This window comes from Solanum tuberosum, unplaced genomic scaffold, assembly GCF_000226075.1.
Source record: "Solanum tuberosum cultivar DM 1-3 516 R44 unplaced genomic scaffold, SolTub_3.0 scf00004, whole genome shotgun sequence".
In the NCBI taxonomy this organism is placed as follows: domain Eukaryota; kingdom Viridiplantae; phylum Streptophyta; class Magnoliopsida; order Solanales; family Solanaceae; genus Solanum; species Solanum tuberosum.
This window is the reverse complement of record NW_006238930.1, coordinates 2,513,208-2,524,437: the sequence shown is the minus strand read 5'-3', so window position 1 is coordinate 2,524,437 and position 11,230 is coordinate 2,513,208. Positions and strand designations below refer to the sequence as shown.

At 28.6% G+C, this 11,230-nt stretch overlaps 1 protein-coding gene across 1 annotated transcript; it reads right to left on the bottom strand.

Annotated features, from left to right (window-relative positions):
• Positions 1–7,102: 7,102 nt before the first annotated feature.
• Positions 7,103–11,176, bottom strand: LOC102602204 (paired amphipathic helix protein Sin3-like 2). Its single transcript, XM_006338442.2, has 9 exons — positions 11,069–11,176; positions 10,868–10,942; positions 9,346–9,549; positions 9,094–9,245; positions 8,866–9,002; positions 7,859–7,934; positions 7,638–7,786; positions 7,412–7,507; positions 7,103–7,325 (listed from the first exon to the last, which is right to left on the bottom strand). Exons 2-9 carry the CDS (start codon positions 10,939–10,941, stop codon positions 7,197–7,199), a joined length of 1,017 nt encoding a protein of 338 aa, XP_006338504.1. The 5' UTR covers position 10,942; positions 11,069–11,176; the 3' UTR covers positions 7,103–7,196.
• Between the last annotated feature and the right edge of the window lie 54 nt (positions 11,177–11,230).

Here is an 11,230-nt window from a genome sequence, read left to right as displayed (position 1 = left end):
TTTCAAGTTTATGAATTAGCCCAAGTTTTCATTTCTTATGATCGGGTCTTATTTTTCAATCTATTAACCCCAATTTGATTGATAGGTTTTAAGATTTTGAGTTCTATTTATAATTTTTTTCAAAGTTTAGAGTTTAACCTAATAATATGCGTTCACGTAAAAGTAAAAAACATGCAGGATAACGTTATAACGGAACTAACAACTTATTACTGTAGTTATAGTAACTTTACCGCCATAACCTGTGACGGTTATAAAATGCATGTGACCTAATCACTTAAGAAATAATATGTATTTCAACATAATTATATATTTACACTCGTTTTTATGCAAATCATGTTTCCTTGTTTAGTTTGGTAACTAAACTCGCAAATTTTGTAACCGAGTACGTCCAAATTACATGACGACAAAAAAATAATACTTACTTTGTACTGAAAATCTGATCTGGATCTAGACCAAATAATTATTAATTATTGGAATATTATGCAACGTGGCGCGTAAAAATTGATTTCACTGATACATTAACTAAAACATATGTAAATTTACGACCAATTGAAATGACGAGATATACATATATTCATAAGTAACTTACTACTATCTCCGTCCAATGATAGTTGCCCACTATACTATTTTGGGATGATCAACGATACTTGTTCACTTTATGAAATCAATGGATAATTTTACACTTAGTTCCTAATTTATCCTTATCACTAATTATAATCATTTTTCTATTATTTTTTTCAAGACGTTGTATTTATTATATTCAAAGAGTTATATAGTAAAACAATAAATATATTTGGCACCACTATTTAGGCACAAATTTGGCATGACTCTACTTTTGGGGTTATTTTCGTAATTAGAGAGGACTGACAAGGGTGTTGCTGTAAATTCATTTTTTTCCCACCCAAATGTCCACTAAAGTAAAATCACTAAGAAAAGTCCTAAACCACTTGATGGTTTTAAGAAATTACACTGCTCAATAATTTTTTCCTTTCAAATCAAAAATCCTGCCCAAGAAAACATTTATTTATATTCACTTCAATACTCTATTCACTCCCTTTCTTTTGATCTTTTGATTTTTCATTATTGTTTATTCTTCCATTCTTCTTTCTTTTCAACATCCCACTATTTTTGCTCATAAATTTTATCTCATGAGCAAGTATGTCTATATTGTTTTAAGAGGGGGGGGGGGGGATCAAGGTATATTCATTAAATTTCAAAATATTCTTTAAATTAATATTTATTAATTTATTGATTAATTAATACCTCTACAAAATAATAGTATTTTACAATTTCAATAATATAATTTTAATTTAGAAAGATTTTATTGTAATTATATTCCACGTTGAGTAAGTACTACTAGTTTTCATGAAATTCAAAACATTTAATAAATGTCCATTATTTTATGGTTAAATTAATTTTTTTAATAATATTTTCTTAAGAGCATTAATTGTAGGGATAAAATGAGAAAAAAAGTTAATTAAATTTTATCTTAATTTAATAAATTAATAAGTAATATAGGACTATTGCACATATATATCGTCCAAAACATTTGGTTGAGGGGCTAAAATGGAGAAAGTCTTGAAATGGGCTCAAATATAGTGACAAGTGTACACATTTTCAAGTTTATGAATGAGCCCAAGTTTTCATTTGTTATGCCCGGGTCATATTTTTCAATCTATTATCCCCAATTTGATTGATAGGTTTTAAGATTTGAGTTATATTTATAATCTTCTTCTAAGTTTAGATTTTAACCTAATAATATGCGTTTACGTAAAAGCAAAAAAAAGCATGCACGATAACGTTATAACGGCACTAACAATATATTAATTTAGTTGTAGTAACTTTTACCGTCATAACTTGTGAAGGTTATAAAATGCACGCGCCCTAATTACTTAAGAAATAATATATATTTCAACACAATTATATATTTACACTCATTTTTGTGCAAATCATGTTTCCTTAATTAATTTGGTAACTAAACTCGTAAATATTGTAATCGAGTATGACCAAATTACATGACGACAAAAAAAATATTCTTACTTTGCACTGAAAATCTTATCCGAATCTAAACCAAATAATTATTAATTATTGGAATATTATGCAACGTGGCGCGTATAAATTGATTCTACTAATACATTAAGAGTCTGTTTGACATTCCTATTGAAAGGCTAGAGACACATTTATTGAAAAATCACGTGTTTGGCAAATCAGTAAAACGCTTTTAAATAGAGGTAGAAACAGTTTTTGTTGTTGTTGGGAAGAAGCTAAAAAATTTTGCTTCTTAAAAGAAAAACAAAAGCAGAAACAAAAAATATATTTTTCTCAAGACTAAAATATCCCTTTCATATATACATATTTACCAATATATCTCTTATTAATTAATTAACATATCTCATAAGTTTGGTTAAATTTCATTAAATAAATTTATTTTATATTTTTATAGAATAAATTTTATATTTTATTTTATGTTTATATATTATTATTTTATATTTTACATATAATTTAATAGAATTATAAAGAATTAGAAAAAAAACGATAATAACAATAATTTTGCAAGGTTAGAAAAAGAGAAGAAAATAACAATTAAAGATTTCAACCCTCCCAAAAAAGGTATTCTTGATTGAAAATTTAAATATGTACATTTTAATTTTAAAAATATAAAGTTTGATTAAATTTTTTATAATAGATATTTAAAATAGTTTCTATCTATAAAACAATTTTAATATTAAAAGTACATCAATAGTTGTCATTTTCCGTATTTGACTCTCAAAAGCACTTTTTAATTTAAAAAAGATCAGTCAAACACAAATTACTTATGAAAAATATTTTTCAAATGAATAGCCAAAAACAAATCGTTTTTTTCAAAAACACTTTTCTGAAAATTCGTTTAAAAAATGATTTAATTTTTTTAAATTTATAACAGCAAAGCCAAACATGCTCTAAGTAAGAGATAAGTAATTTACGAGCAATTGAAATGACGAGATATACATATATTAATATTCATAAGTAACTTACTAGATATTAAACATATATCGAAACAATGTAAATATATAACATCGATAAATTAAAACTAGGATATCATGGACAAAAATCTTCTTCTTAAATTATTTTTTTCAAAAGTAACACAACACAAACAAATGTGCTCGGATTATTTTAATAAACATAGATTTGATTTATGTAATGAAATTGTCATAGTAAATTTATTACATATAAGTAAAATTTCCATCTCAAACTAATTAGAATTTGAAAAAAAATAGATATTACTCAAAAAGCACCACTTACGCAATGATTGATTAATTGTTAAAGATTTTTTTTTTTTTTTTTTTTTTGTAAATTTGAGATAATTGAAGTCATACTGACTAGACATTAAGATACCATTGAATCTTTATAATTATACTTATCAACTTTCATGATAAGAAATTAAACTATTTTAGATCATACTATATTACTCTAGGTTATATTTGACTGCAATTATAAGATTTACTAATTTTTCAAAATAGAGCAATTGATTTTTGTTACTAGTATTTTGATTAAGTGGTAAAATTGCAATTTATGTAATTCATCTCAAAATAAATAAAAAATTACACGATCAGATCTCTTTCCATCAATAAACATATTGGTACAACCGTACAAGTTTGTATGAGTTGTGATAAAATACTAAAATCGTTGAACATTTAAATCACAAAAAAGTGTACATGTTAGGGGAGCAAAATGCAAAGAACTCGATTTTTCGTAATTGAATACATTACTTAATGTCACATTATAGTCATTTTAACTATGAAGAATTATGTTTCAAAGTTATTTAACTTTATTTTGTATCAATAAAATTACTCAACTTATGACTCTTCCCTTATAAAATCACTCAACTAAATTTGTAATAAAAACTTTATCCATTAATATTTTGAGTATGGAAAATGATACTCCCTTCACATTTTAAATAAGGCAATAAACCTCCTTAAATCAATAGCTAGAAAGAAGTTGAATTATACATATTTTAAAAATAAGTTGGTTCCACTGATACATTAAATAAAAAATAAGTATTTCACAAGCAAATAAGATGACGAGATCTATACATATATTCATAAATAACTAACACAACACAAACAAATGTGTTTGAGTAATCAATAAGCATATGATTTATGCATTAAAATTGTAATTATACAATTATTACATATAATTAAAAAAAATTCATCACGAAACAATACCAATTCACAAAAATATTACTCAAAAAGCACAACATATGCTACAATTGATTGTCAATTTATTCGAATTTAAAATAATTTTTTTATGTATATTTGAAAAATTAAGATGTATTGGAGTTCATGTTTATTGGACATTAAAGACGATGTTGAATATTTTAAAATTTAAAATTATTCTTATTAACATTTATCATTAGAAATTAAACTATTTTGGATCACACTATATTAATATGACTAAATTATAAGTTTTACTAATTTTCCCCAAAAGAACAATTGATTTTCTTGTTAGTGTTTTTAGTTAAGTTCTAAATTTGTGGTCAATGTAATCCATTTCAAAATGGAATTTTTTTTATATGGCCAGATCTCTTTCACCAATATACGTATTATGGTAATAATATGAGTTTATGTGATTTACAATAAAATACTAAACTTGTTGAACGTTTAAATTTCGACATTGTAATCCTCATTGTAAACTTATTATACATAAGTAAGTTTTTTCCATTTTTGAAACAATATTACTTCTAAGAAATCAAATAATAATGGAAGAGGCTTTTCATCGGTGATTAATTTTTTTTCATATTAAAAAATTCTTTTCATTTATTTGCAAAGTTAGATCCAATAAAGTTATATGAACAAGATAAGAAGCACTGGTAGATGTTTAATTTTTAAAATTATAATACTCAATTTATTTTGGAGTTTTTACTAAATCATAATTTTAATATATTTTTTAAATGTAAGTTTGACCCATAAGTTTATACTTTATATATAAAAAAAGGACTCATACTCGACATGAAGAAATTATCCATACAATAATTATTGACTAATATATTTTTAGAAATTATCCATACAATTATTATTGACTAATATTTTTTTTTATACAACTATGACATCTTTAAACTATATTACTTCAAAAAATTCGTACATTAATTGAGTAGTTTTTCACTAAACAATTGGTTGTTTTTTATTTAGGAAAAATCTTTTTGACCAGAATGATATTTTACCTTTTAAAACATTTTTACCCTTTTAACTTTAATACATTTTAACTAAAAAATGGAAAAAAGTTCAGTTTATTTTAAAATAATTTTTTTTTATAGTTTTTAAAATTTTCTGACCAAATTCTGGTCAAATTTTCTGGTCATTTAGCACTTCCATTTATTTATATCTAAACAACTCCCTTTTCATTCATTTGTAAATTCGGGATATAATGGAATTTATATCGACGAAGACTAAAAAAGATGTTATTTAATTTTTTGAATTATACTCCTTGATTTTTGTGATTTATAATTAAATCATGTTAGACTGTGTTGCATCACACTTGACTATAATAAATGATAATCATGTGAAATCTTCAAAGTATAGTTAGTTATTTTGTAGTATTTTGAGTTATGTAATAAATTCATAATTAATGCAATACACCTCAAATAGAAAAAAATTATGCCTTCAATTTTATTTCTTACCAACATCATGCATGCTTATAGTCTGTGTGATATGTGACAAAATTCTAAGACTATATTGGATATTTAATTTTTGAAATTGTACTTCAATTTTGGTGATGATGAATTATTATATCCGACTATAATATACAATTATTCTAAAATATTGAATTAGATGACTTATGAGGTTTATTTAAAATATTATCATAAAATGGAATTGAACTTTGAGGATTAGTGATAAGTCCGCATTCAATGCATTCCACTCAAATGGCAAATAAGTTATTATGTGGTCATATAATTTTTTCATCAAATTTTGTGTGATTTGAACTCTAACTCTCCTCAACATTATTCGGATGAGTAGATGTGCAAAATGGGTGAGTTGTGTTAAATTGAGGCGAATCAAAATGAATTAAAGTTAATAAATAGATGGATTATTAACATACTCAAAAGCTATTTGAATTAAAATTAATTGGGTAAAATGCGGATCATAACCCAATTCGTCTAATTATTACTAAATTTTAGTTGCATTATTTATTTATTTTTATAAATTTCCGAGACTTAATAAAATTATTTTTTCCTTATATAATTATATATAACATATCAAATAAGAAAAGAAGTACTTTTGAAAATAGTTTGACAATATTTTTCTTGAATCATTTTTGGACTATATATTTATGGGTTGGATTAAAATTGATTGGGCTAATAAATGGATAAATTAACCCAAAATTTGACAGAGTAGCCAAGTTATATCTCATGAGCTAATTTTATCACCATTATGTGTGAGAACATTTGATGAATTTTATCACCATGACAAACAATTGTATATTTCTACTAATTTATCACCCAAAACCATAAACATGTAGAAGAAAATATTAATATACCTTAAATATGATCAAAGTTTAATATCAAATAAAAATTCTGGGCAAAATGAAAATAAATGATGAATAATTGAATACAACAATCAAATAAGTTTTCAATTAAACAATTTAAAGTATGTTATTCTATTAAATCGAGTAGCAACGCTAGCTGTAAATTTGACTAAAAAAGTATGACATAAGTGCTATATTGAAGCAATAATATTCTTTTATCTTTTTGCATTTTAAAAAAAAATAATTTGCTCCTTCTTCTTTCTTTCCCAACTCTTTTAATCCCTAAAAAAAAAAATCTCCCGTTAATTTGGATTTCTCGGAGAGAAGATGCACAAACGTCTCAATTGTGAGGTATGAGAGGTTGATTATGGTGGATTTGAGGAAAGATAGAGATAGCCCGAAATAACAATGGGGAGGAGTGATTAGACAAGGAAGACACGACACACTTGCAACTTATCGATGACATGATCTAGATATGAGGGTATGTAGATTGAGATTAGAATAGAAGGTTAATAGATATTGGAGTGTTGTCTAATATTTCGTAGTAGGCACTTCTAGCTTATGGTGGGATAATTGGTTTGCCCCTGCTTCTACTACAATCAAGAACAAAATGATCACTAGTGTTTTATAGAAATAAAACTGAATCTCTAGTCATTAGAAATAGGAAAAATAATTCCAAGCAACCAATAATATTATTATAAGAAACTAAAGCGGATGGTTAACTCATCCATATAACGTTTAAGCACCACATTAGGTGAAGAATCTGGTAAGTATTTTGTGAAGTCATCAAGCAAATCTGGATGATCCTTAAAAAGTATGGCGACCTATACAGAAAAAGAACAAAAAAAGAGTCACAAATCAATAACTAATAATATATATTTGTGTATCCAACTTAAAAATGGTTTATCACCTCATGATAGACTTTATCAATGTTCTTGTGTTCCTTGTACATCTTCAAAATGGCTAAGAAGGATCCATACACACGGTTGTCGCTTTGGAAACGAACCTGCACAAAGTGATAACCGCAAAGACTCATATACAATTATAATTATAATAGTACATATATCTGTATTATTATAAAAGTATATATGAGAATCCGATAGATATGTTGATAAACTAAGAAGCAAGAGAATAACCTTTACTTTCTTCACAAAACTGATAGCTTCTTCAAAATTACTTCCCTGTACTGGAGGAGCCTCAATTTTACACTTCTGCTCTTTGTATTTCTTTGTGGACTTGGTATGCCCTTCATCCCACTTAGTCACTTCACCTACAAAAATTCCAACTGCAAAAGTAGTAACCAGTCAAAATGGAATGTGACATAACAAGTTTACCGTCATGAAATTTCAAGATTTACCATCTCGTTTGTAACACTCTATAAATTCATTAAAACCCTCCATAAGATCGAGATGATTTCCGAGTATACTAGAAACCTGAAATGAGTAGCATGCTTTCAAACCTATTATTATGCTTAAATAACAACAACCAGACCAACTTGTACATCATTTCAAAGACATTAGTACCACAAAATTAAATCCTGTTAAAACAGGATTCAGTACCCTTGTTCCTTCCTTTTGTCGGTCAAAATAGAGAACAACAACAAAATACCTACACCCTGTTTGGATCATTGTTACCCATTGTATTGTATTGTATCGTTACTATACCTACAATGTTTGTTTTGATTGTTACTTAAAATGTATTGTTAAATTCCGTTGTTACGTAACAATGAAAACTCCCATTTTATGGAACAACCAATTTGGTGTGTTTCTATTGTTACTTAATTTTTTTTCCCAATTATATCTTTACATAATATTTCATAGTACTATTTTACCCTTTACCTTATATTATTTAATTCTAGTCAAACCTCCTACCCTAGAATAATTAAGGATATTTTAGTAAATTTATAAATTACAATACAATATGATACCGTCAAACCAAACAATAAAAATGTTATTAAACAACAACAAACAATACAGTCTAGCCAAACATTGTATCTACCATACAATACAATACGATAGAATACAATACATTATGAAACAATGGATAACAATGATCCAAACAGAGTGCTAGTGTTATCCGATAAGTGAGATATGGAGAGGATAGAGTGTACGCAGATCTTACCTTTACTGGGAGGTAGAGAGTTTGTTTTCAAGAGACTCTCAACTCAAGGAAAAAACAAATCAAACAGATCAAAAAAGAAATAACATAAATGAAGAAAAATACTATATAGAAAGTGCGATCACAAGGATTTTTTCCCTCACGATTGGGTTGTTGTTGTTTAGTGTACAACTTGCAACCTTATGCTTAGCACAGCAGAAATTATAAACGAGCAAAAAAGATAGATTAGATGCATGATACACGTACCAAACTTTGTAACTGCTGCCTTGAAACTATATCTCTGCTGTAAAAACGGAGACATTTTAAGAATGTTTGATAATCAGTTGGGCTGTGTAGTCTTTTCTTAACCTTTTCACAGAAAGTGAACCCTTTACCATACCTATCTGACAAGATCAAGCAAATCATATTAAAAACCATACTAACCAAACTCAACAACACTTTGCTCAAAACAAATCCATACACCAAGAACTTAACCAAAGACAGTTGTTTCCTTCGAGGGAGCCTCAACTTCGTCATCGAGTATTATTTCATAGCCCTTGGGCAAGAAAGAATTGAGTCCAAGGAGCAAACTAGGATACCCTTTAAACAATTCTTTCACTCGTGCTATGACACCAACAATATCAATTCTGTGAGGAATATTCGAAGACTTAAGTCTCACGTAATCAATCACCAAAGCATAATAGAAATAAATGAGGATCATGAACTAGGCAAATTGTAGTAGCAAACCTTTGAGCCTTAAAGTCATTCATAACCTCAAGGAACACATTAAGCTTCTCACTTTGGTCCGGAAACATGTCCTTAATTATTTCCTTCAAATAAGTCAATGCATCATTAGTTGTCACATTTGGGTTACTAGCATTGCCACCAACGCTACCGCGGTCACCTCCTCTTTTGCCCGAACCACCTTCACAAAATTGTGATTGACCATACCTAATACATTCGAGAGAGAAAAACCAATGCATCATAATTACCATAGCCATAACTCATAAGTAGCACTAATCAAGGATGCAGACCATCAATAAAGTGGGTGAAATTACGAGATTGCTTGAGTAGATATCTATAGATCATATCACTAAATGGAAAATTAATTGGACTATCTTATCTCTACCTCAAACCCATAAACTATTTCCACAATGTTCCAACTTTAGAGGTTGGGATCGAACCACAAGAATGGGAAAATGGGATCGCCTTCAATTGATTTCACAAATTGAAACACACTAGCAAGACTAGACAAAACTCTTCATCGCGATTGCGGTTGATGGGCCTGCGATTGCGATGTGACGCTAAGTTAGACCCGCGATCGCGGAAGGCAACCAACATGGGCATCACGAGCCGCAAGGAAGTGGGTGAAATTATGAGATTGCTTGAATAGATACATTGTCCCTAGCTTATTTCATTAAATAGGAAATTAATCGAATTATCTTATCTTTATCTCAAACCCATAGACTATTTAGGATGGGAAGATGGGATTGCCTTCAATTGATTTCACAACTTGAAACACACTAGCAAGACCAGACAAAACGACAAGTTGAAACACACTAGCAAGACCAGACAAAACTCTTCCTAGTGATCACGGCTGAGGGGTCCGCAATCGCAGAGGGACACTGAGCTAGACAACAGACATCGCGATCGCAAGCGACACTGAGCTAGGCACCGCGATCGCGGAAGGGCTCCTGTGATCGCGGTCACGAAGGCAACCGACATGGGCATCACGAATGAGGATGAAATTATGAGATTGATACATTATCCTAACTCATATCATTAAATGGGAAAATAATCGGAGTCCCAACTTTAGAGGTATGGAAATATGGAATCGCCCTCAATTGATTTCAAAACTTGAAACACAAGACCCAACAAAACTCTTCCTCCTAATAAGGCAACCAGCATGGGCATCGCGAACGCAACAAGGATACCGATCACGGAAGGATAATAGCTCAAAATTTAATAAAGACATGTGGTATCTCATACGTGACGAAATCTTGATAGGCATTTGTGGCCTTTGTTTAAGTTGAGTATCTAAGCGCATGATCAAACACTTTGTATTCAAATTTTTGAAAAAAAATTATGCAAATATCTATGCAGTTAAGTACATAAAGTAAATTTAATTATTCACATGAGTCTTAATCGGAACATTCTTAAGGTTTTTCGTTAATTCGTATAATAAAGGGAGATGATATATTTTAAATGATTATTGTATCAAGGCAATTTACAACTGAAAATATGGGCAACTTGAGTGAATAGAACTTACAATTCTCTAATTGGCCGCTTTAATTTCTCGTTCGCAGATGCCGATGCAGATACCTGGACTTTCAATCGCGCCATGCTGCAAAAATAGTGTAATATACAACAATATTAAGAATTAATCCATAGAAAAAATCATTAAGGATCCGTTTGATCATTAAAAAAATATTTAGAATACAATCAAACATTACTAAATCTCTATTTATACCTTTCTACTCTCTGTTGGAGAAAAAAATAATGCGTCTATTATTATAATACCTAGTAAGGTGACTCTCACCGTATATAATATTACTGAAGAATCGTAAGCCCCTTTCCTTCTTCGTAGTCCTGCCGGGTTATTGACAATTAGGTCAAACACGGGGGTATTTTA

What these genes read in the sequence shown, in the direction of transcription:
- LOC102602204 (XM_006338442.2), bottom strand. Translation starts at nt 10,941, where the DNA reads ATGGCGCGATTGAAAGTCCAGGTATCTGCATCGGCATCTGCGAACGAG. An exon ending in AAGCGGCCAATTAGAGAATT is followed by an intron (nt 9,550 to 10,867) that starts GTAAGTTCTATT and finishes CGAATGTATTAG; the next exon opens with GTATGGTCAATCACAATTTT. An exon ending in GGCAGCAGTTACAAAGTTTG is followed by an intron (nt 7,935 to 8,865) that starts GTACGTGTATCA and finishes TACTCATTTCAG; the next exon opens with GTTTCTAGTATACTCGGAAA.